Below are 27536 nucleotides of genomic sequence, written 5' to 3' on the forward strand. Positions count from 1 at the left end.
TAATAGAAGAGAAGTTATAATAAATTTGGACTATTAAATGAGATTTGTAACGTGAGCTGCAAACCACATTTTTTGTCTTACCCACACTATAGATTAGGCTGTCGGGTGTGATTCTCACGACGTGACGAACACATCGAAATCAAGACAAATATTTTATGTGTCCTCTTTATTTGAAAGAGATTTTTAAAATAAGGAATACAAAAACAAATCTACTTTCTACTTCCAACAGTAGAACTTCATGTGACAAGCGACGCACTAAAAGCGTACCCACTGTAACGTATTCCGTATTCCGTATTCCGAAAACACGCCATAATAACAACCTAATCCGTCGTTTCGCTCAAATAGCAGTAAAAGTAAAAGCTTCTGCCGTACAACATGACCAACATGGCAATGCGGGCACGTACGACACAAAAACTTTAAGAACCATATTACACCGTCCGATCCAATCGTGACTTGTCATGGCAGCAGCGTTAACGGACGGAAACCGTCCTCAACAGACCTCGCCGGAGCAAGCCGGGAATGTGGAAACCTTCCCCACTCGTAACAGGATGCAATATCGGCTTGAGGAATTAGCTTTTAAGGGAATCCGCCGCTCGCTTCCCGAACCACTCTCTCGCTCTCTCTCTTTCCCTCTCACCGTCAACTCCATTTGTCCACTTACCAGAAGAGCTTTTTTTCCATTTCACAGTTTATTTATGTTTTTCTCTCCTTTCCCCCCACACTCTCTACTCTGCCTTTCTCTCGTGACCATTTCCGATTTTGCTACAGGGTTTACAGGCACACGGTTGAACGGCCGGCCGGTCGCTCTTCATGTCATCATGCTATCTTGCATGGCCGGTGCAATTACAGCACCGGTCGCCTAAGGGCGGCCAACCTAGAACTCTGTGTGCTCTTCTGTGTGTCCATTTTGCGAATGAGAATTTAGATGCACCCCAACCTGCCACCAAAACGGTTCCCATCAGCTCGATACGATTGAGGGTAAAGAAGTTGTTAAAGAGGGTTTTAGCTGAGTAGACACGAATGAAATTGCATGTCCTGCGGGTGTCCCGGGGTACCGTTGACCGATTTTCGGATCGCCGAGTGCAATGCGTTCATAATTCATTGATATCTAGCATCAGGTGGCAACGGACAGAAGGCTCGGTTATGGGTACACGATAAGCGGTTTTAACTTGTTTTGTGACGGAAAGAAGCAGGTAGGCGGCAAATAAAATGCAATCAAATGTAATCGAAAGTAAGCTGGAAACTTTCACATGCGACATTCACTGTAAAATGCTAAAAATATATTCTCAAGAAAAAAATAAGAATTACAAAAAGCGGAGGAATAGCATCTCAGCAAAATCTCATTCCTTCAACACTGATTGCGATAAAAAAACCCTCAACAAATACACTCGGTATGCTTCCAGGAGAAGAACTAAGGTAAAGGGTCGAATCCGGTGCGGTCTTTGCACAAAAAAGGCAAAACCCTTGATAAAAAAGCTCTTCCGACCATTTCCACGAAGGTTTGGACCCGAACCGAAAATTAAAGAACATTTGGCCATTTTACATTCTTTTCACAATCTTGCCTTCCCGACACAGCCACTGTCCCGCAGATGAATCAGGATATCATCAACTATTCTTCTTGTCGTCACATTACTCTGCTTCTTCTCTGGTTTCCTTACTGAGTTTCCTTTTTAACCCGCCAGGTGTACTGGCATTTTTCTTTTCACTACCAGATTGGAGGTTTTTTTTCTGTCGGAAACCCCATAAATTGTATCCAACAAAGAAACAACACATAATCCAGCAGGAGGAAATGAGTTGCTGGAAAAAAAGGGCAAAATCTGTCCGCCATGTTGGGTGACACAGACGAGTTGACGGTTTCGATTGCGGAACACAGTTCCACACTTTTGCTTTATCGATAAGCTACCTTTTTCGCTTCCCTAAATGAAAAGTGACCATAAAGCAAGCAACGGGTAAAGTCAGTACAATTTTCACGAAAAATGGCTTTAGTTGCTAAGGTTGGCAGAAGAAAAACCACTCGACCGCCGTCCAAAATGAATCCTTTTCCTTAACCGGGTTTCTTCAAATGACCTCTTGCCGCATATCAATATCGCGCTGGAGAAGCATTCTGTAGCACTCAATTCCAGAATGCTGACTGCTTAAATTAAATTATCTTCCTCTTGCTTTGGGGCCAACCGTGCACTGAATAATGCCGTCTCTGATTCGAATACGAAATTGCAAGTGAAGTGAAGTAATCGAAGCGAATCGGTGGAATTCAAATTTGTTTTCCCATCCCCCACGCCCCATGCTTTCGTTATCTTATGCTCATTCGGAGGGTGGTTTCGTTCACCTTATTTTTTTTTTTGCTGGCTTTTATTCCTTATTTATAGGATTGATTTTTCATGAGGGAGAGAGAGAGAGAGTGAATAGAAGAAATCAATCTAAAGCATCGATTTTTCTTACGATAACGTGCAAATCGGAGGCTCATTGTCGGGCAGGGTGAAGCGCGGGCAGGCGATAAACTAATGAATATTATACGATCTCAATCACCCGGGCCCCCGGTTGGTGAAGTTATGCTTGGAGCAGAAAGTGAAGCCACTTGATGAACCGCAAACCGGAGTTAAACCCTTCATAAAGCAAATCATCCGTGAGCGAGACGAGGGCGATATGCATTTGCCTCCCAAATGCAACTCTACAAAAGGCAGCTGATAATAAGTATTACATAGTCTGAAGAATCGTACAGGACGAGCAATATTATCATCCTTTGAATAAATGAATTTTAATCATCAAGACAGAGGCCCACACACACACACTCACTGGGCTGAATTCAATAAAATTCAATTCACTTCATTGCTGATGCAAATGGTATGCATAAAAGTGCATTCTTCTGTACCGGCTCGCTCCGGTGAAGTCCTCCTGTTTCAAGGTGAAGTTATCCTTTAACCGTGCCACAACGTCACACACACACACCCAACACAATAGACGTCTTTCAGGGGGAGTGTTCGCCTATTATTCTGCACCACGAGTAGAGCCCCAGCACCCCGAATGGTGAGTTACAATTGCAGCAGGAAAACGCATAAATTTTGCAATCAGCTTTAGCTCCAGAATGCACTCCAGCGTACCTTTGTTCGATCGCACGTCGCGTGCACGATGGCTTTAACATAAAAGAAGCCCGGTGTTTTTATATACATTCCGTTTCGGAGTGTACGAAATACAATAGCAGTGGCAGAATGTTGCGGATTTTCCCGCAAAAAAAAGGCGAGAGCTAACAGCCCTTCCCTTTTTATGCGTGCTGATAGTGCACGGAACCAGTGTAATACATTCCACTTTCTTTCGCCTGCCTTCCAACAAATCCAACTCAACACTACTGGTTGACTGGTGGAAAGGTACAACCCCGGCACTGTTGCTCGAATGGCGCCACCGTGTCTTCGGGGTGGAAACTATCGCACCACCCATCCACCCTATCGACCGTGCCATCTTGGGCACAATGATACACCGGCATCGATCGCAACAACAACCAGCGCCAGCCGGGATTGATTTTAATGGAACAGAAGAACGGAGCAAACAAAACAAAAAAAACAGAACCAGTGCTGACCGTAAGTCATTAAAACTCCCTGCTTTAACCGGGTGGCAAACATCCGCTTTAATTGTACCGAGGATGGCAAAAGGTTTATGTACTTTACTTTTTATTATACAATTATTTTTTGCGCCCTGTGTTTTATAACCCTCCGGAACCGTGTAATTATGACACCGGGGTTTTTTCAGTCCTTATCCTCTTTCTCCCTCTCTCTATGGTTGTCAATTAAAAAGAGCTTTCTGTATCCGGACGTTGATAAACATGGCTTCTTTTTAAAGGGAGAAAATTTACACCCTTGTATGTGTGATGTGTGTGTGTGTGTATTAGTTGTAGGAAGGCTGAAACTTACCTGCACTATTTTAGTCATTTCTTGAATGTCTATTACGCCGTTACCGTCTACATCGTACATCCTAAACGCCCATTTTAGTTTCTCCTCCGGTGTGCCGCTCGAGGTTACATCAATTGCTAGCAGAAATTCCTGCAAAGAGGGATGAGTAATTGCGAAGGTCATTGATATTATTCCGAAAAGTGAGGAATGATTTTAAAATTGTTTTTTATATGAATAAAAACGATGGAGGAATCAACAGAAGGCATAGAAAAATCACTCAAAAAAATATAATCAAGAAGAAACAAGAAGAGCAAAATTAAAACATGATAATAAAATGAAAAATTGAGCAGACAACTCAAAACAGAAAAAAACCACACTGAGAATACTAATTTCATCGGTAGACCTCACAGTTCACAGGAAGCAAATGAAAGAGAACGGCTGAAAGCTCTTTAATTTTCCAGAACTATCACAGCAAAGCAGCAGAACCGAGAGAAAACGAATCACAAAGACGATAATAACATTAGCAAAAGGCGTGAGCAACTAATACCTAATGCAATTTAATTCAAGGAAAACATCTTCTCCGTAATTAAAGCGCTCAATTATGCAGATGTGCTTCAATGTCGATTCAGCAACAGCCGTACGCCAGCCCGAACAAGGCCGATCGGCAAGGTGCAGAAGCACCAGTGCAAGGATCTTTGCATTTACAGCGCCACAAACATTGCCGTCTGCAAGCTTGCACGGCGTGATTGTTTGCCGACCAGCAGAGCAGAACGGAGCTCGATAAGAAAAGCTTGGTTATTGTTGAAACTCCGTAAGCAGCTGCCGAGATTCATTTAAATCTAAGACGCGAGAAGAAAAGGCGATCCCGGGCGCACAAAAATCCACCCAACGCCGCAACCCTTCCACAGGGCTGTTGTTTGGATGCCGTACAAGCAAGACGGCAACGGTGGCAAACATTGGCACGGCAAACAACGCGCCACCGACACCGAAGCATCAAGGGGGTGGTCCGGGAAGCGCTGTCGAATGGCTTCATTCTCCGTGCCTTTGGCAGAAGAAAACCGATTACGAAAGCGTTCGGAAAGCGATGTTTGTGGCATGACTGCGGAGCTATCGGGGTTTGTGGTCGATGAGTTCTGGCTAGTGTGCCGGCCGACACCGGGCGAACGGGCTGATCTCCAGATGCGGGAAAGCCATTTGCTCTCGTCTATTGTGGGTTCAAGTATAGTGACACTTCTTCAATATGGTAATGCTCGGGTCGAAGCCGGTGTCTTTGATTTAGCAAAACGACTTTTATTCCCCGAACACACACCAACCAAACCCAACCGAGCTGTGTGGCGGCCAAACCGGCGTTCGGAGTGATTTGCCGTGTGAATCTCCGATTGAAGATATCTTCATTCTGGCACGAGGACGAACACGCATCACAATGGATATAGGCTACGACGGAGCGAGCAATGTTTGATCTGCGTAGAAAGATGTTATTGAGCAGATTTTTCCAATTTCCTGACAAAGCTTTATTCAAACAGACGAACCGAGACAACCGAATTTCTAGATCGAATCATGGCTTTTGTTGTTTTGGTTTAGCCTCAAGCCGTGAGGAAACACTCTAGGTGAGATGATGTCTTTGGGAGACTATTTTGAGCAGCGTGTACAAAGTCCTATCACACCAAATACCTGAACCCGTGGTAAAAGTCTGTTTACTTCACAAAAAACATCAGGTGTATAATTTTGGAAGCAGTAAATAAAATACGTGCAACCAGAGAACATATGCATATCAAAGAATGGAATGCTGCACATGCAATTCTGCATCCCACTACCAAGCTGCACTGCAATCATGCAAAAGCTGCTGTACGTGGAAAGCGGAACAGCGGAATGCCAGGGCAAACGACAAGCTGCACGTTGCATATTTAACATTCACATTTTCCATCCCATGAATATATCCCACACCCCCCGACCCGGCATCATACTTTAGTTCCGAGCGAAAAAAAAGACGAGGATTGTGTACCAGCCCGGGAGAAGGGCTTGAGCGCTGGGCAAAGTTCACCAGCATCATCACAAATCATGTTCCGGTTCTTGCTTACCACCAAACTTGCACCACACTGGAGTGGCACGAGACTCTTTGTCTTATGCTAAACCCCTTTCGTTCCAGCTAGCCCTAGTGGTTATGGATATTTACGTTTAAATTCTGGAACTCCACCACGTAGACACATACTAGAGCGGAGTGAGAGAGAGAGAGAGAATTTTAGACCCGGGAGTTCCCGAAATAAGCGGATTGGAATGTGCTCGGAGGAAGATTTTGAAATTTTTCATCCAATATCCTGCTAGTTACCGGTTTAGAATTGCTTCGTGTGGTAGTTGGAAATATGCATAAAAATCGCCCAGCCACACAACTCGTCCACTTCTTTCGCAATTCTATAAGGCTATCAAATTCTTCCATCCAGCAATGCCATGAACTACGAACTTATGGCATATCCACTCTCGTCCAGCTTATCCACTAGTTGGTTTTATTTACTCAATTTTGTTTCATATCTCATATCGAACCCGCCCGGAGTGTGTAGCTCTAGTGGTAGGTCTTCAAAAAAGCCAATTCCGGACAGAACGAGATACCGACTCGGTTCGGTGTCTTAAGCGAAACACATTTTTCCCTTATCTACGTATGTTGCAGCTACATTCCACCAGACACTTGCAACAATATTACATTTCCACGAACTTCACTCTTGTGAGCTTCACAAAACAACAAAACAGCTCACAAAACCTGTTCTGAAGATGTTTGTTAGGAAATGGGGCCGCGTGTTTCTGCGATGATTGCGAGATCCCATTTCGAACGCTCGATGATTTCGTGATCCATCTTTGAGCTATTATGTAAACGTCTGGAAATACGTTTTACAATCGTAATCGTAACGTCGTGCCGTCCAACTTCAAACCGTGCTCCGGAACAGGCGGCTTTTCGAGGTGTCGAGTTCACGGCTATTGCAGCACGTTCACAGCTTATTGATGCTGACAAATGAAAGCCACGGTAGAACACACATATTCCTTCACTCCATCAACCTCCTTCTGGATGTGTGTGTGTGTGTGTGACCCGGGGAGTGTTTTCTCCTTGCCGCAGGGCACGCAATTCTTCTCCAAGTGCGCCAAGTCAAGGTAATACTGCGCGTGGTGCGCTAGCCAGAAAAGCCGAAAGATCAAGCAGCTCGCCAAACGCGAGTGTACGTACGGGTGTACGAAAACAAAACAAGACCCCGCCACGCGAAGGGATAACAAACATGCTTAAGAGGACATTCTTCTGCCGCGCGCGCGTCATACTCTGGTTGCCGGGTGAATTTTGAGTACGGTCTAGAAATCTCGGCACCGGGTTCCAGGAAGAAGTGGGCCATGGTACACACGCCGCGGCGGTTCAGCTTTCAAAGCGCTCTCCGAAAGGCATGTGCAACATCACACCAAAGGACAACAACTGCGGGAAAAGATGCTTATTAGCGTTGAGTTGTTACAGCATTTGCATACATCGCGGCGCTGCCGAGGGTGGCGCTGGTGGTGCGCGCGGCCCTGGTAGACATCCTACCACAACAGAGCAGCGTGACGACGTTCACCGCTCTTGCTGCGGACCCACTTCCCCGTCCACTTCTAGACCGTAGACGACGAAGACCGTTCGGTCGTGCGCACAGGGAGTAAAACTCTTGGAAAAATGGTCCCATTTGTAAGGAGTGTAAAAATGCTCCTATCTATTCCCGACCTCCGACCACAGCGCACTGCACTGCATGGAAATCTGTAAACCAGAGCATTTGTTTTCTTTTGTGCTGCCTTTTCCACCACCACCAGCAGCAGCTGTAGCTTCCTGTTCCACGGCTCGGCTTGCTGCAGAACCTTGCCACCAGTTCCACCAGCAGGGAAAGTGGTTTCGCTTGTTTTTGCCATTTTTTTTTTGTTCTACTCGCTTGTTATTATTTGTCCACAGGCTCTTCTCGAACACAATAGGAAAGCGGCACGTTGCGCGCCCTCACATACACAGCCTTAGCCGTACAAAGTTTCCTTCTTTTGTGAGTGTCTGTGTGCGTGTTTTGAAAGCACGCTCGGTTAACACTTGTTAGAAGAAAAATATTTCTTTAGTATAATATTCGATTTTAGCAATATTTTTACCCGTGCCGGAAAATCCTTTCGTTTCGCCTTTTTTCTTTGTGCACCTTTGTGCGTGGAAACATTATGCGGTAGCAGAATTTCCATCCGCTTCATTGGCGTTACCGCACAGGACCGTTGTTTGTTCGAGATCCACACAAAGCAAAGGGCCACCACACTCCACACAGAGCACAACATAGACATCCAACCACACACACAAACACACACAGGCAGCACATTCTATCGATCGTGGCACAGTCTCGTGCTGTCAGTCCGAAAAATTGAGTTCCTCTTCAAACCATTCACACTTTAAACACTTCATTCACGCATGCCATTAACCACGGGCTGGGCTGGGAGCGTTAAATCCACTTCCCTAGCCCCACACAATTCTTCTCCCGGTGGAAAACGACGATTTAAACGCTATTTCCGCTTTCCAAACAACTCCTCGGTCTAGAAGTGCGTGCACGGATCGTCAAAAACATCAACCCGGCCCGGGGACGATATCTACAGCGCTCGTCGCATTATTGTGCCTTAATGCGAAACGCACACAAAGCCACACACACTCACACCGGGGTAGGGTCTCGCGACCTGCCCGCCGGCGATGAAAATCCGCAACCCCCGATACTGATTTCATTTTCGCACCAACTGAAAACCGGCCCAAAATTTCGCTCGCTCCCTCAGGTCCTGTCCGGAAATCTCAGCTCTTGTTTTTCTTCGTCCCGGCCCGGTTTGCCGAGATTTCATTGCCCTTCGGAATTGGGGCTCGGGATTGGAATGTCAACCCGGGTGTAGGATGTGCTTATCGGTGTATCTGGGCGAAGGAACATCCTTGCACGTGCGTCATGTAAGAAAACACGTGGCACAAGCCATATTGGGGTACGACGTCTTCATTTGCGTATCTCCCCTTTTTTGCTTTCGAGCGAGAGAGAAGTTGTAAAGTTTTCTTCAAATACTGTCACGGAACATCACAATACTTTGTGTATCAGCACACGCAGGCTCAATCAGTAAAGTTTGGTACGATCCATCACCCAATAATGTCAGAAGTAAAACCAACTCAAGTGCTTAAACTCAAATCCCAAACAGTCAGTAGGCTGAAGGATTAGTGACGGAACTCGCAACAGATATTGGCGTCTGGGACGTCATATTATGAAGGGCGGTTTTCGTCGTGAGATTGATCCTGAACGACCTTATCAAGCATCCTCAAAGGTTCTGTAAAAGTTTTTTTAATCTAAAGAAATATGGCGGCTTTTAACGATCATTCAAACAGAATTTCCTAAAAGCGCCTAAAGTTGTGCAATTTGCGCAACACTATTTGCGGTTTGAAGAAAATTTTGAACTCTTGATGTTTCCAACCAGACAACAACTCATTACAATCTGCATAACGAAACATGCAGCTGTCTAGAAGATTAACCTCAACTTCCGACAGGTGAAGTGATGTTAAACATCCTTGAAACAAATGCCATTAGGACACTAGAAATCGCTTAGTGTTTCCCGAACAACCGGAAACCCTACGCTGGCCTTGAACCATCCGAATAGATAGTTCTACCGCCAACAGAAGCCCCACACAGTATTCCAATCCTTGATCATTGCTCGATACTGTGTAATCGGTTGCGTGATCTATATTTATGAGCCACAGGAACCGCAGCGTGCACCATTCGTGTTTCTTGTCCAATAAAACAATATCGCCGACCGCTGGTTCGCTGGTGGTGCTTCAGGTGATTTCAGTACCCTGCCCGACGTACCAACGCAATCAACGTCCTGGAAATGGAACGCCTTTTTGCGACTCCAGGGAAAACGGTGCCCTTCCTTGTTCCGGGGTCATTTTCCGGCTTCCCAAGGATATTGGTTGCTTCGCGCTCCGATTCCCACTCACACACACACTAGCTTATCGAAAAGTAATAAAACTTTCCTAATCTAAGATACCGAGAGGGAACGCCAGCAGTGACACGGAGGTGGTGACACACACACATACATAGAGTGGCCTCTCGAGCTTCCACTGGCCTTAGCTTTAAGACGCTACAATTTCGTTGCGGTTCGGACAGAAAAACTTTACTTTACCGCCATTAGGCCATCTTCCGGCGAATGGTTGTCGCATGAATGCCCTTTTTCGGCAAGGGGCACAATATTACGCGTCGCAAGAAACTTGCACACGCCAGAGGGAAAAGTTCTATTTCAATTCCACACAACAAGAGCAATCTTCCTGTGTTCGCGTTACCTTGTGTTCACGACGGTGTGTTGTGGCTTTGTTCGATAAGTGTTTTCCATTCGAATGTTTTGTGCAAACGAGTCAAGGATTTTCTTTCTTGTGTGTCGCTGGGTGCGATTTCCCATCAGTGGTTGCGTGGTGGTGAAGGTGCAAGGTGGACTGAAGATTACAGCCAAACTATTAACAAACTAGCGACAACTTGTTAAACTTTACTCCGTGTGGTGTGCGAAAGTTTCTCGATAAGTTGCGACAGTTTGAGAGACCGGTAATGAAGCAACACTCACCGAGGGAAGGTACCGAGGCTGGGGCCAGTGTCAAGAGCAATCGTTTGCCAAAGTATCGGATTTTGGCGTCGCAAAGCTTCACCACAATCAGCGCGCACGGAGCTCCGTGAATAGCGATGAATAAGTTATTTGCATTGCTTGCGCTACAAATAGCTTTCCAAATGGACCATATTATTAAACAATTACAATGTGAAGCCGGCGAGGAAATAATAAATTCCTCATAAATAATAAACTTTAACCGGCACACCGCCGACCGTAAGATAATCGATTCCACATTTCACTCGATATCGCCGATGTAACAAGCCAAGAAGCCCCACCATGGCTTCACCCATTTGTCATTATAATTTGTGCAAACTTGTGCGGCAAGAAATATGAACCCCCCGTAACATGGAGGGGGGCTGTGAACAAGCGGATCGTTGGAACGGAGAAACAAAATGTCTCAACCACCCATCCATTCAACCATGAATCATTTGTTTCAGCCTAAAAACGGCTGTCTAGCGGCACGAGCAAGAAGACATCCCTTTGTTGGAGCTGAGATCTACGTCCCAGGATAAAGAAGAAGCACATTTTTGCGTGTCAAAGACTATCCTGGAGCGCAACTGTATTGAGAGTAACACAATTCTTTGGGAATAATGCTGCCTTTTTTTTGGAGGGGGCTAGCAAGAAATATCCCAAGGACTCCCTGTGGTCAGGGAAGCACGTCGCTTCGCTGGAGGAAAAACTTTACCGCCAGTCCCAACCGGAACCTCACTCAAGACGAACGCATAGATCTGGGAAATAATTTACAGCCCTTCAGGTCCCCGCAGCTGTCCGGCAGCAAATCAGTTATCCTCCAGCCCCATTCAGCCACCCACAAAATTTGAAGTATTTAATGTCTTCCGAGTGGCGAGAACGCTCCTTGGAAGGGGGAAGCATAGAACACAGACAGGAAGGGTCGCGTGACACGTGCTTTTCATTTTTAAGCAGCGTGTCCCTTCGAGTTATCGTCATTCAGAGGGAGGGGGGGGTGGTTTCGCGCCGGCCACCATCACATCATCTTTCGCCTGTATTGAATAAATTAAAAGCCCATCCTTTTTTTGGGGAGAAATGGCGGTAGAAATAAATGGCTGGGTGGGCTCTGGGTGGCGTGTTTTGTTTTGAAGAACGGAGCAATATAACGCTTGGTGACTTGTTTCTAGGATGCGAAATTTCGTTCGTTGTCACGACGCTCTTCTTCTGCGTTTTGTTGTGTGCTGCTTTCAAAAGGACGAAAACAACGCATCTTTCGCAGGGAGATTGAAGAAGAAAATGTGAATGCGAAAAAACGCTTTTCCTCCCTACGCACGCGGATCATAAAATTCTCTTTGATGTTGTTTGCTACTTCCCAGAGCACGGCCCGCTTTCCCAGTGTTTTGTCGTGCATGGCTGGGTTGGTTGAAGAACACTTCGGCCGCAACACCACGGCAACCCGACAGAAATCCGCAAAACCGGTGAGACCAACGGGAAAACCCTTGACGGGGGTCTTTGTTATCTTTAAAATTATGGCTTTTTGATCGATGTCTCTCTAAAAGCCACATTATCATGCCGCACAAAGCAGAACGAGCTGAGCCGGAATTAGAGTGACGTGGGAAAATGGCGTAAAGACCAACGGTGAAAACACATCGCCCTGCCCCACTCCATCACAATGACGCGGGTTTACAGCCGCGCCGGGGAGCGGTCTAAACACGGTTAAGACATTTTTGGTGGAGAAATTGGTTGGTACGCACTGATGGAGGACACTTGAGCCGAGCTTTAGCGTTTGGATTTGGGCAGAGCAATACGCCTTTTTTGCACAGTCTAGTAATCACAATGTCTTATTGAAGAAAACGAAATATTGCGGCTGTCACTCGAATGTCAAAATTTTGACTTACGAAAAGGTGTACTTAGCGCTCGCAACATATCCTTCAAATGTCTCGCAGTAAAAGCAAACCCAAACGACTAAACCCTTCGCTTCCACGCTCGTTTTAAATTCGGGCTCCATTTATCGATTTAAATCACTTTCCACAAGCATTCCTGCTCCTGTTTGGCACCGACAGATCCCAGCTCCATCCCAGGCAGCAGATTTCAGACATTGCATTACGGCTAATTGAAACATTCTACAGCGAACCATCAATTATTCATCCTTTATTGCATAAAGATGCTCTCCTGCCGTTTAGTGAATAAATTTACCGACTTCCCGCCGTGTTTGTGACCTTTCAAACTCATGAAAAAGCGCTCGCCCAAAGAAAAAAAAAGGGAAAGACGAACGGGAAAACAAGCGAAGCAATAAAGCCCGTCCCCGTGTGATGTGTCCCATCCCCCGTAGCACGTGGAGGACTCCATGTTGTACCGAAATCCTTCCTTTCAGAAAGCCAATTTTCAACGTTGACACGGTTGTCGAGAGATCGGCGACGATAGACGTTGCTAAAGGGTCGCCTAATGGTGGCCATTTTTGTTGTTGTCCTCCCTCTACAGCTCCTATTCTAAAGCAACGGTTTTGGGTGTTTATGCTATCGGGGTCGTTCCTCCAGTGGAAGTAACGCGAGGCAATCGCAGGTACAGCGGGGAAGCCTACAGACATGACCCTCGCGCAAACAAGATTGATTGTTGTCTCGATCGGGTGACGTGTCTGCACGCGCGTGCCCGTGTATGTGTGCAAGTTGTTGATCCTTGGAATTGGGTGCGTAGGACACAGTTTGTGCGTCCCAATATCCTAACCCTATCGCGGCTTGATTCATCAATCCTTTGACATCAACCCAAATCCATTTTTGGCCCTATCTTTCGTCTACCATCTCCACCACATTTGGACCTTTATTTTTGCATTTTTTTTCTCCAGATTTCTTTTCGTTATTTTATTTCTCAGCCACAAGTTTTCCATTACCAGTCGCTAGGCGATCCTTCGAGAGCGAACCCAAAAATCCCCTTCAGCGAACTTGTACTTCTTAATAACAACTCGCATCTTTCTTCAAGGGAAAATGTCAAATTAACAAAAAGACTGTGCTTTCGACCATTTTTCCCGCGAAGCAAGTCCTTCACAATTAAACTTCTAATAGAAATGGTGTACTCCCGCACTGATGGACTACGGGGTACCCCCGAAGCAAACCAGCACCAGCAGCACTGGCCGCGCGCGTTCAACGATGGAAAATGGAATGAATTATTATTGTTGTGTTGCAGGCGACCACAAAATTAATTAAACTTAGCCTTGAGAAAAGCTCGGCAAGATTAGCTTGGTCGGCTGGTTCCCGGATCTCGGCTCCTAGCTCCAGCATCAGCTCTCACTCTCTCTCTCTCTTTCTTTCTCGCCCTGTCACAAAGCCATCGGGGAGTTCCGTTTCGCGCTTTTCGAGAGTGAAAAGCCACTTTCACTTTCACCACCACCACCACCACAAACTGGAGCTGAGGTTTGTTTCTCTTTCATTTGACTTTATCCTTGCGCTCGCTTTACATCTTGCTTGTGTACACCACTGCCGCTCGAAAGGACAGAATCCTTTCGGTTGAGGTTTCCCATAACTGGTCGTTTGTGTGTGTGTGGGTGTATAGTTGTGTGCTTTTGCGGAGTGTTTGTCATTGGTTAAGAATGTGTTGTGGTGAGAAAACTTTATCCATACTGCCTATAATCACTGGAGCCCACTCCTTGTTCGGGGCAATTCTCGGATGGCTAAATGAATTTCACCAAAAGACCGGACAGCAACAGCAAGCAAGTCGTCGAAAGCTGGCGATTCCCGAGAACGAAACCGTCCCGGAAAGATGATTTCGAGTGAAAGTTGTGCCATTGTGTGGAGGAATAATGTACGATGAAGGATTATAAGGTTATTCTCGGTACGGTGCGCGAGACTTTTCAGCTCAATCACTTTGATCTAAATCTTAGAGCAATATTGTTTTTGATATGCTTATGAATTGGACTAGACAGCATTAGTTTATCATTTTCATTCGATAAAGACATTTAAACTAATAATAATTGATAAACACAGTTTTCAAGATATTTGTGTACAAAAAACTGAGTTTACATACGCCTGAAAGTATGCAATTTTTACTACATATCGCCCAAAGTTATGCAATTTTAATCTTTTTCTTTTTCGTAACGGCGTAAAATCTTACAGAGTTGCGAGTATTATTGACAATTTTGAACAATTATTTATCTGACAACCACAGAGCTGCAAAATCACACACCAGCCGACCAGACATTCGAAAAAAGTTCGCTTCAATAAAATGGCCTTGACATAAATGTTCATTCAACGACCACAGTGTGACAAATTAATGGCTACCGAGGTACGGACGAACCTCGGTAACGCAAACCCGCCCATCACAAAGTTCGTATTTCCATAAAGGTTGTTTTTCTCTCGCACACTCTACTTATTCACTCGGTCTGACCGAAAAGCTGTTCCAGGCTCGTGAGTCTCAATTTGTCCACACCACATGAAAGTGTCATGTTTTTAGTTTGGTGCGAAAATCGTCACACCGCTCGATGCAGCTGACAGCCCAAATGGTGCTGAATTCCGGTGCCTCCGGATGGAGCTGTTTTCCTTCGTTCGTCGTATATTTTCATTGGTCGTTTTTATACATCCGCTTCTCGCGGACACACGTACACATATATGTTATGCAGTTTTTCAAATGTCGAAGCTGTCAAAATAGCAACTCGTCTGAGCACTGCAGATTTGTTCTGCCAAAGCAAAGACCAGCTTTTCGTTACCAATAACCATGGAAGCATGGAGTAATTTAAACATTTTGCCCGAGTGAAGCTTACCTTCACTGGGGTTTCCGACATATTTCAACTCGTTTCCCATCCATCGGTAAGCTTTCACCGGACATTTCGAGCACACAGCGAGCGAGCGAGAGAGAGAGAAGGAAAAAAACCCTCCACAAACACTTTACTTCGTACGTTCAGAGTCAACACTGGCACACCTTGCGCCAGAAAATGAAATCCTTTTCCAGCCCGAGTTTGCTAACGAGGAAAATGTCGCATAAACTTTTATTGCATTTCGCACCTTGACAGCTTGACCCATTTTTCCGACCCTCGGTTGCTGCCTGATATTTAACGAAAGGTTGCAACGTCCAAACCGGCTGCCCTATTTCGTGCCAGCTCAACCCAAGTATGAAGCATCGCGACGAAAAATGGAAACAATCTCTAAACCGATTATGAATAATGACAAACGGTGAAGCGTAACTGTAACTTCTCCCCAGGTGTAACGACCGTGGAAGGAAATTCCAAAATTTTCAAACACAAACCCAGCAAAGAACAGCCGGAACCCGCCTGTGAGTGTGTGTGATATTATTAGGAGCAAAATCCAGTTATCAGGCTTTTGCTGCTCAATTTTGTACCCTTCGTTGTATGTGTGTGTGTGCTAGGATTTGCTCAATTTTTACACGGCTGGTGTTACGTCCTGGTGCTGTGCAAGGTGCGATAGGACCACCGAGTTGATGAATTTCGGACCTGCAAGGACCAAATATCGCGCGTCAGTACATCCGGGGACTCACAATTTGGAGCCACCGTTGCGGGTTATCGCTTTTTTACGGACTTCATTCAAGCCGACGTTTTGATGGATGTCATTAATCAACGTGACCGGCATCTAGCGTCACTTCGGTGCCGGGAATAAATTGGAGTTTAAAGTACATTTGGGCATTTTATATAACTGAACGGAATGTCCTTTACACTACAAAGCCTTACAGAGATATTTCTATACTCTTATTTTATATTATTATCAATGCTCTCAAGGCTCTCAAAAGCCTAAATAAAAAAAATCTAATTTAGATTCAAAATCACTGCTTATATAATATTCACTGCACGACCAGCACAAGCAATATCTTCATGATGTTCAATCAGGTTGCAAACATGGCAAACGATTATACTTTTATTATCCATGCTTGCTTTCCTTTGATTTGCGCATACCGTAGTCCGTAACGTTCCGCTAAAAAAAAAACATGCAAAACAAGCGGTCAAGCGGAAGTCCAAGAGAAAGCAAATAAAAGACTTCGCGAGCAACGGGAACGGGATGCGGGTATCAAAAACAGGCAATTAAAAATCATTACACGTGAAAAGCGAAGCGATGGCATTTACAATTCCCGACCCATTTCCGGTTTCGAGCGGTGGCTGCGAGCAAAACTCCCTTCTGCAGCTGGCTCTAGCAGTGTTTGATGCGCGGCTTGGTTTAATGATGTGCGCGATACTGCTGGTCCTGCCATCACACGGAAGTGAAACATTTCATACCGTCGTATACGAACGTTCGCAATTTCATCGCATCGCTTTTATGTCGCTTTTTATACTTTTAAACATTTACGGCGAGGATGAGATCATCGCAACCGGGTTCCCCAATGGATGGGGGAAAATGGATTTTTGAATGAAGCACCAGATGGCCGTTATGGGGGGGTATGTTCGTTCGACCCAAACCGGTAACAAGATCGAAGACGAAATGGGGTAACGATGCTGCCGATCACCTGGCGCCTGCAAACAGAGTTCCCGTGGTAAAGCGAGTGCCTAGTTTTATTATCTTAGCACACATGGTTTGGTTTTCTCATGGCAAAAGGATGCTCACCATTTTATAGCGTTCAGGGAAAGGCGCAACAAAAAAACGAAGAAAACTTCCACACAGAAGCTTGCGACAAGGTGAAAATGGCCCTTAAAGACGCTACACGGTCGTACTGTTCGACTCCATCGCTTGAATAGCGAATTTTGGCGAACCATACTCGCCATATACTATGTAACCATTTTTATTGCACTTTGAAAAGCAAACGGACTGCATACTCGGTCGGTGGGAAAGTCGTTAAATTTTCCGGATCATATGCTCACCGCGCGGCTTCTCCTCGCGATGCCGCGCAACGTTGTTTCGCCGAGATCTTTGTTTTCATGTTTCGAGAATTTTGACATTCAAGACCAGATAGTCTGAGCTTTTTCAGACCGCCAGTATTGTGCCAGTTTCATGGTGCTTTGCAATTCATAAGTATAAAATCCATTTATTAAACTGGTAAATGGTGCTATAAAGTTCAAATTAATTTGCTTTTCCTAATGAGTTTTAAGGATTAATTAACAAATTGGTAAATAAAATAAAGGAAATGGTTGCCGAACACACAAGCATCTTGGTTATGGTCAATCTTATTTTTGTGCTCCTAAAAGTATGCAATTTTATGCTCATAAATTTATAGGATGCCTTGTAACACATTCATTGCATACTTTGAGGGGCGTTATGAAGACGAACAAACGAATCAGTAAATTCTTTTGGAACAAAATAACAAAACATAATACGAAATAATACGGTTATAATAAATAATGAAAAAACTTACCTTAAAATCGATATAACCGTTCTTATCCATATCGAACGTTCGAAAGACGTGATCGCAAAACTCTTCTGCATTGCCCGACGGGAAGAACATTTTGTACATATCTACAAACTTCGCTGGCGTTAGCTTGCCGTTTGGACAATCTTGCTGTAAAGGAAAGTGGAAGGAAAGAAAGCAAAAACTCTTTAAAAACTAGTTCATTCGAGCCGGTGCATAATAAGACAGTCATTATTGTTTGTAACTGCTGTTCGAAGCTTTCCCGAACCGCGGCTTCCATCAGTGTTGACTTTTTCTTCCACGTTCGCGTTGTTGGGGCTCAAAATTTGTTCTCAAAACAAAAAACCGTACAACGAAGGCACAGTGAAGTTTCGCAGGAAAAACAACCAATTTTATGACCTCCAATTTCGGGTACGGAACAGATTTCCAACGCGCGGACCACTCTTTTTCGGCCCCACCATCTTTTCTCTTACGCCACGGAAAGTATGTAAATGTAAAGGCATTAAACGCTGTGTTATTGCATGCCAGAGCCTTCTTGTCGGAGTTGTGGCTTGCGTAAATCGGTGTACACAGTTTCCTGCCTGCCACCGGCCAAAACTTTCACTTCGAAGAAAATGCGCAACAAAACTGAAGAAGAATGTCACTCTAAATGGTGCACAAAACCACCAAAAAGGAACACCACCAGAACGGACGGGACGTGAAGGAAATTATACCAACACGACGGCGAGATGCCAGGCCAGTCAGAAAGTTTTAACAGTTAAAATAACATTTTCACAACAACTCCCGGGGAAACGGCAAGGAAGCAAGCAAAAGGAGAGATTTCAGTACAACGGAAGTGCGCGTGTGGTGATGCAAATTGTATAAAAATTTTGCGCCTTCTTGACGCGGCATCCCTCTGGCCGCTTAAATTTCCTTCCGAGCGTAAGGAAATCATAAACAAGCCTCCGGTTTGCGTTTCTGCTGGCTCGTGCATTAAAGTTTTCCCTTTATCTCAACCGATGCTGTTGCTGCTGCTAGCGTTAAAGAAGAATGGCTGCAAAATGGCAGCAAACCATGTGGGCTTGCAAGTGCCGTCGGGCTTAGACGCCCAGACAACGCTTTCTCGCTTTGTGCGCCGGGCCGGGTTGATAAACACGTTCTGCTTGGAAAACTTTATAGTTTTCCACTTTCATCCTCCACTATCAGCAGTGCTGGAAGGTGCTTGAGGCAAATTTGAGCCCCACAGTGCGCGGGCATGACGAAAGCCACGCGAGCGGCCGCGTTATGCAATGTGATGTAATATTTGTGGGCTTTGGAAGCTTCCCGCCGGCCCGCAGCGCACGCGGGACAGCAATTATCTTCCAACCTTAATGTCATAATAAATCAATGCTTTGCGTTGGAAGCGGGCACCAAAACGGAGGACTAATTTGAGAGGCATGGGACGATGTAAATTTAACCTCAGCGAAATAAACTCGCTTGTAATTATGGACCGCCTTAACGTCACATTGCCGGGTGGAAAAAGACGCCAAAGCGGCCGGTTAGTTAGGGGAGAAGTTTTTGACGGGGTAAAGACATTTATTGCCGTGTATTAGAACTTTTAATGTTGCTCGTTTGATGGTTAGCTTCAACTTTTAATCGCAACAATGTCACCACCAGCGAGACCATCTGTCTAGGATAAGTAGGAATAAGCTTAAATAACTAGAAAAGGTCATATTTTAAATTTATTCTCCAACTTATGCCTACTAGCATCCCCCTGCTGGTTCATTATTATGCACTAAAATATTATCTTCCCTCGGCCTGAATGTATGCAATCCGCAGGACATACTTCCACATGTACCAGGCTCAACAAGACGCATCTACTATCGTACAGCCTGTGTATCTCCTTCAGCGTAGTTGTGAAGGATATTAGGAACATTTAAGCCACTGTCTCTAGTGTACGACATGAAAATATTCCATAAAACGAAACCGCCCGTGTTTATGCAATTCCATTCACAACGAATGCAGCGTAATGTGTAATGAATTGCAAATGTAGCAATCATGTTAACATTTATTCAAGTGCTCAATAAAACCCAACCATTACCTCTCTCCGTACGTGTCTTGTTGCACCAGCCATTGCTACCCCCAGGAGGAAAATTCCTTCCCATTTTCACACAATTTGCTCGCTGACCTTTCCTAGCGAATTGTAAACGCACAAACAATAAACGCAAGACGTCGACGCTGTTTGCGCTCCTGCTCACGTAAATCGGGACAATATGGCGGCATGGATTTAATGTACGAGTAGAATAACAAAAGTAAAAAAGCCAACACACCAGGGGATGTTAACACCAAACGAGTCCCCCATATCAACAAAGAGCGAAAAAATCATGAATCACCTTCGGACTACGCAACGAACACGACGCGTACATTCATACGTCCGGGCCATCAATCAAAAGCGGGCCGTTAGTTTTGTCCCGAAAGGCATCGCCGTAAGGAAACTTTGCCCTGTCTGCTTGTGTGCCTTCCAGTCAACAGCGTGGGAAATGTGTGAAAAATTCATACCACTGTGGGAAAATCCATAACGCGCCGTATGTGGCGTAGCCTGACGCGTATGAAACTTTTAATACAATCAACATTAAATTAAGTCAATTTAAAAACATTTTTCACCATGCGCGTGGTTACAAGAAAGGAGAGAAAAAGAAGTACAAGATGGATAAATCTACTACATTAATTATTTACATATCAATTACACGTTTCATTACCTCTTCCCAGCACTGATCTAACCGCAGGATCAAAATTGCAATCAAACCCTCATCACTTACCGCAGCGATGAGGTTCCCGGGGCAACATCAATCACGCCAACTTTAAGCTATAAAGAATATGGGGCCAAAAAAAAGCCAGTATTCCGAGGCCTACCACTACGCACAAACAACGCAAACTCCGATACAGAATTTTCCGATTTTCCTTGCCTCGGCACGTTCAAAACCAAAACTTCCTCGCCCAACTGCCGTGGACCAACAGCCGAACACAATCCTTCCGGTTGTGCCTTTTTTACTTCCTTTTCATTCACCCCGGCACGCACGCACTCACCACCGGCGGAGATTGATTGATGAAATACCACCTGCTGCTGACTGGACGAAGCGGAAGAAGTAGAAAAAAATTTGTTATAAAACCGTTGCCGGGCACACAAAAATGTAACCAGACATAATGTTTCATATTAAAAATGAGTCAATTGAAAGCAGGCAACAGAAGCTCAACTTTTGCTGCTCCATTGCTGATGTACATCTTCCCTTAGTTCTGATACATGGTTCACTTAATGACTGTATTTCTGGTACACGCTCCCGACACCAATTGCGCTCTCGCCGTGCGCTACAGGTGAGCGGGCGAAACAAAACAAAAAATTCCATGTGCGGACCTGGTCGTGTCGTGCAACATTGCGATAGGAAAATATTTGCCCACACGTCACACTGTGGGGGGGCTTTCGCGGGCGTCATTGGAAAAAAGGTGCTCAACGAACGGCTGGTACAACAAGGCACACTTGTCGCGTCATATATTGGCGCAATGGGTGCTTGTTGTTTTTGCGTTTGCTTCGACCCTACAGCACAAGGAGTGACGTACGAAATGTTGCGAGTGGCTGTGAGAAAAAAGAAAACAAATTCGAAACGAACGACCCCAAGGAAGCAGGGAGAGACGCTACTCGCTCTCTCTCTTGGTAGCGGCGGAAACGATTCGTTCGTATCGATTTTATTCTAATTTTATTTATCAAGCCACTCGAGCTCGAAGGCGTTCTGAATGTCTCTCTCTCTCTCTCTCTGTCTACGAACAGGGAAAGCTTTCACGCACTCGTACTCCATGAATAAGATAGGGAGCTTTTCATCCTATTCTTTGCCCATGATTCGACCGGGTAGTTAGTAGGCTCGGGGTTCGACATCATACTTGAACAATGCGTGTATCAAACAAACTCTTATCACAAACAACTATCTGTATACATGTATTCAGCATTTTCTTCTCCACTTCAAGTATTCGCAAGAACGAATGGCAAGCAATGGGGTGCAAAATAGTCACGCAAATGAGCCCTACAAATACACGCGTCAAGTCAATCAAATCGGAATACTCACACAACAAACCCGAACCTTTACCGCTGAAAAATATCGTTAAGAAGTCAAGTTTATTTTTCCAAGAAAATGTTCGATCCACAATCGAATCATCATCATCATCATCAACAACATCGCTGATTCGCCTCCGCATGGTTCGCCTGGAGAGCGAACCTTTTTGCCCTCGGTATCGATTCAAACACATACACACAGCGAATAGGCGACCCTCAGAACGCCACCATTTGCCAACGCATTGATTCGGTAGAAAGTGGGAGATTTTTCATCGGGGTTATATACCATTGTTATACTTTTCACCACCGTGTACGTGCTGGGTGGTATAGGACCAAGAAACCAGAGGACCAAAAAAATACCATACACCCAGAAAACTCCTCGTGAAAGTCATGCATTTTGGCTTTTCTTCCGGTGTATTGATTTTTTTCTTTCTTCGTCAACTACCACCACCTCTAACTAGTGGATGTTTTCCTTTTTTGCTTCCACGGGGGGAGGTTTTCTGCTTTGTCGCATTTTGATGAAGGATACGTGCAGGTGAAAAACCGGAAGAAAATTGGCCACTCTACCTCAAGAGAAACGGCACAATAAAACAGGTGAAGAGGTGATTGAATTTGTTAATTAAAATTTTCTTGTCCAACGACTGAGATGAGTGGCAAAAGTTTTAAGGAAGAGAAAAAGCTTCATTTCGTATTTTAAAGGAAAGTATGCCAAAGAAAGTAGTGTTTCCTTATTTTTTGATCGTATTTATATATGAAATAACTTCAAGTCTTCAAAACCCATCCATCCTAAACAAAACGCTGCAAAGCTCTCCACGGGGTACTATAAATTTTCAACCCAAGTGTATATTATTAGGGTACAAAAACCAAACTCCCAGCCAACCATCGCCTAATTAATCTATGCCCGTAATAGTTCTCCATACTTACCCAACTGACCGATTGTCCAAAAGGGTCGTAAAACGTTCCGCATTTAATGTCTGCTTAAAGCAACAAGTTCTAAATCCATGCATAACATCTTTGTGGCTGGAGAAATATGGATAACTCTAACCAGTTTATCCCTTGTGCAACATGACTTTTTCGGGGGAGGCCAGAGTGCCGTTACACAGCTTTTCCACATTCGCAAGCCAGCGTTCGGGCAGTTTCTGTCACATAAATTGAATTTCAAAATAAGTATAAAACCGAAATGAAAATGTGTATGAGAAAGTTCCGACTCGGGCTTCAATTTTCCCACCCCCATTTCCAACCCGTGTCCTGGCATGGCCTTACCCGGGGAAAAACCATACATTTCCGGAACCATCACCGACACACCACCATGATGGAATAAAACTATGCACATTTCCTGCTTTTCACCAAACTGAATCCGTCGTTGTTTTGCTCCGACAATGGTACCGGGAACATCACTGCAACTTCCCAGGTATTCCCTTCCACACTCCGTACCCCCCGCAAGGATGGCCTGAACGGCTGGTGCACAAACTGTCCTTCATTGAAGTCATCTTCTTATTTTACTGCAACGAACGTTCTGGCACGATAAACTTTGCCTTGCCTGGATGGTCGTGGTGTTTCGAAGCATACGGGACACCACACAGGATGCAGAGAGGCCGGATTTCACACCCAGGGACACACAGCAAAGAGCGCTTTGACGTTTATGATCATCATTGTTTTCCCTGCATGATTTCGTGCCGGATATGGACATCCTGAACTTCACTCTTGGCTGGCGGACACCGTGGCGTAAAATGTGTGATGTAAATTAAATAAAGCTAATAGTGTGTCCTAACCACACGGTCGCCGCTGTCTCTCTTCCGACGTGCCACAGTTATGATTTGTGGTCATACACTAAGTCGAACACACGTCGCACTCCAGTAAACAGCAGCAGCCAAGCGGAGAGGATTTCTTAAGAGTCTCCTGTGTAGATGGACCGGGGACAACTTTCTCCAGAAGCAAGGACACTTCACTGATTGACATTAGCAGGCCGCCTCAAGATGAGTGTGTCATTTCGATTATGTAACATTCCCACAACTATTTAACAAAGGCATTATTGTTCGAGGTCTCAGGTTGGCTGGGTGGGCAGGAGATGTCCGCAGCATCAATGTTTTAACCAACAAGTTGAAGTGTCTAGAAATTATCTCCGTTGTCGGTACAAAGTCGAGAACAACAATCGGTATTAGCACAACCGCATCATGTTCACACACACACCCACAGGACAACACGTTCAGAGGACGTCCAGTAGAAGCCTCCTTTCCTACGCACCTCCACCTCCTACAGCTACAGTTTCTTGCGGTGCAAAGTAATGGAATCTATTTTCCGAGCAGTCTTTGGTGTTGCGTAGGTTGGGAACGCTTATCCTCCAACAATGCAATTGAAATTCACACACAAGATTAATGTAAGCGTAGTGTCCTTGAAAATGCATCCCACTATCACACGGTAAGGTATAGCAGAAGGTGTCAGTGTGCGTGAGTGTGTGATCCTTTCGAATAATAGTGACAGAACACACACACACACAGAGGCAGAGACTGCGTTAAGCCAACTGTACTAATGCTGCCCAGCTTTGGACCACACACTGTGATATGATGGCTTGACCTTACCGCATCAATCGCCCAACAATGGTCGGTGTTTGTGCGATTGGTGAAGGAGTGATGCATGCATTGGGCAGCGAGGCTTATGTTTGCGTACGGTAATCATGTTCTGTCTAACCGATAAATTATTCCAGTTGAACAATATTGAGGTTTAACCGGGCGCAACGACTCGTGTATTGTTGCGGTGCATTACACAAACAAGCAGAACCGCCGGACGATGCGCCTGCTTCGCACAGTTTGGAAATGATTGGAGTTATCAATAAGCCGTGAAATGTTGTTCTACCGCCATTTTTACATTCCATTTGTCATTGCGAGTGGACATAAAATAATCAGTGCTTCGAAACAAAAAAAAAAAACCTGGAGAAGGGATTGGATTGAGTTTATCATTTTATGAGAAAACATGTGCCATAAATCGTGATACGTTAATCGTTCGGCTATTGCTTTTCATTTAATTTATGCTTGAAGAGAACGGGAGGAAACATTTTCCAGATTTTTTCAACATATTTGTCCTTAATTGCTGCCTGCAATTAATTGCTATCCTGTTTCAATTTGAATCATACAGACTGGACTCTTTAAAGGGAATTCGAAGAATTATCCATCAGGCGACATTTATGGCAAATTATGAAATCAACTAACAACTGTTGTCCTATCACGTACCACAATCGCTGTATGATACAATCATTAAACTTTACGAAAAGTGTATAAAGAGTAATAATTTCTGGAAGCACCTCATTTAAACTTTCGAAAGCAATATTCATCACACTCCCATCTCCGATGCTAGCAAATTATTATCTTCAACGTTTCAGTGACGGTTTGCAGCCTTTAAAACAAGCCAGCACGTGCACGATGGTACATGGACAGCTACGCTACCAATTCGTAGATAAATGCCCAAAGATACCGATCCCACAATCGGCTATAATTAGCTAGCTCTCTGCGTTTTTGCCGGGTCACATCTCCGGTTGCGACGAGGGACGAGGCACTTCCTAATTAGCCTACCGTAACATGAGCTCATCTTGGGCTAAATAAAGTAAACCAACCGACCTTCTTCTCTACCTTTACACACGCACATACACACAACAACGCTACACCAATAAATGCCCCCGCCATGCTGTGCTACTGGTGGCCAAGTATCGATGTCAAACCGAGCTAGGATTAAAGCTCGCCCAGGATCATCAAGAACACACCGAAAGACCTTGAAGCTTACACCGAAACCTCGAAAAGGAAAAAAAAAGCACAGAAAGGATGTTTGGTGTTTTGTTTTGCCTAATGCACACTCACACAGCCAGTTTACTGTGCCATCAACCACGTGCCATTTGTTAAAACGGTGCAGAATTGGTGCCCGAAGGCGGCGCTAGGTCCAACGACGCAACAAGCGGATCCTCGGCCCGTGGATATTGGGGTATCAAATTACGTTTAATGCTTTTTATACAGACACTTTTATTTCGCACCCTGCTTCTGCGTGATGAACTCCCAGCCCTGGTCAGCTACGTGCTCCGACAGGTTGTACGTTGAGTTTTGGAGGATTGGACTTGGTTTCTTCTACACAGAACAAATGTAATTTAATGGAAATTTACAAGAAGTGAATAATTTATGTTAAATTATCATTTGGCGAGGGAACAGAACGAGGTCCAAAGTCGCTTAAGTTGCTGCTACCCTAAGCTGGTCAATTTCCCGCTCAACACACAGACACCGAATGGATTAAAGGATTAGCTAAATTGATCTGAAATTACATCCACTGTCTCGACGACCTAAGCCGAGGACAACCAATTAACATCGCTTCGAGAAGAAAGTACTCTCATATCCGGCCATCCTGGCATTAACCCTTGCAGAGAGAGAGTCTATTTTTTCTATCAAGGATTTTGAATAATTAAATTATTCTTACAAATACTTCACTTATGGCGTTTGCATAGATCATCACGAGGATTCAGACATGATTTGCACTCCTCCCAACGAAACGGACACAAATCCAATCGTCAGCCGTCCACAAGTATCCTGTGAGAGAGACAAAGAAAAAAAACGGAAGCTCCAAACGTCCGGTGAAGCAATGACGACGGGTGCGAAATTAAATTTTCATTATTGAACAGTGTACCGACAGAGTGCCGCGTGTCCCAGCCGAAAGCCCAGCTCAACAGTTGGCCATCTATTATCCCGCGCGTTTGCTCCTTTCCGTTGTGTCTCACGCACGCTTCAGCGTTCGATATCCTTTTCATCATCGCAATGAACCCGATAAGACAGGCCCGGCCATCGGGCTGTGCCAAAGCATCCCATCGATCGGAGAATGTGAAAATTTAATCACCATCTAGCTTGGCAAGGGCGGGCGCGTACGAGTGGCATATCGTGCCTGTGGATCGCTGGCAACACTCGGACGCCGAGCGCTTTTCTATTGGACGGAAAAGCACAACAAAAACCGTGGGCTGCCGAAGCGATTGAAAGTTGCGGGCCGATTGTGCTTGCGTTGGCATTCTTCCAGTGGGAGCAATTTTGAAACCAAAGCACTTAAAGCCGATTACATCATAGTTCATTTTCCAGCCGACAGAACCGTTGAAATATGACAGGCTTTAAATAGGTGGATCGCACCATAAACCATAAGTATCTGCTGCTGTTAGCGTGCCAACGGAAGATAGCAGCAGTACACCTGTACATCGGTGTATGAGACTAGAATCAAAATAATCTCTCCCGTCCATAAAACAAGTGTTGTATATAGTGTGAACGTAAAAACTGTAAAAACTCATCACAAAGCTCGTCGTTTGCTGAAACGGAGAAAATGCTTTCCTATGCCTTTCTGCGAAAAACTTTTAACTACTGAGAGCGTAACCTAACATACAGACATGGCCTCGTGCCGGGTGTTGTTGCCGTTGGAGGCAGATTGGCAGAGATTTTTCTTTTCATCGAAATTCCATTACAATTTTTCTTTCACCTTCTCCTATAGTGGCACTGGTATCGCGCAGACCTTAACGAGCTGGAAGAAAAACTTGCCCCACTCGATGAAATAAAAAAAGAACGACACTAGAATCCCCGGAAATGGATGGAAAAGATGTGATCTGAGCGAGTTTTTCCATGGAACGAGCCGGCGGGCACTGAAAAGAAGCCTGGCCGCCACCAGGCTACGACCGAGCGCGCTGAATACGAAACGATGGAAAAGTTCCTCCGCCATTCACACAT

The 27536-nt window shown here is 44.9% G+C and overlaps 2 protein-coding genes across 17 annotated transcripts in view; both read right to left on the reverse strand.

Moving 5' to 3' along the window:
- Positions 1-27536, reverse strand: part of LOC118510213 (neurocalcin homolog) — a 108311-nt gene that overhangs the window by 24766 nt on the left and 56009 nt on the right. The gene's annotated exons all lie outside the window — the stretch shown is intronic.
- LOC118510211 (neuronal calcium sensor 2) overlaps positions 1-27536 on the reverse strand; it is an 88787-nt gene that overhangs the window by 7629 nt on the left and 53622 nt on the right. For all 13 annotated transcript variants that reach the window (XM_036051756.1, XM_036051765.1, XM_036051766.1 and 10 more), the window contains 2 exons: positions 17751-17894; positions 3903-4031 (listed from right to left, as the gene is read on the reverse strand). In XM_036051756.1, the coding sequence (XP_035907649.1) occupies positions 3903-4031; positions 17751-17894 (273 nt within the window). The remainder of the gene's footprint in view (positions 1-3902; positions 4032-17750; positions 17895-27536) is intronic.

Source organism: Anopheles stephensi, chromosome 3, assembly GCF_013141755.1.
Source record: "Anopheles stephensi strain Indian chromosome 3, UCI_ANSTEP_V1.0, whole genome shotgun sequence".
NCBI lineage: Eukaryota > Metazoa > Arthropoda > Insecta > Diptera > Culicidae > Anopheles > Anopheles stephensi.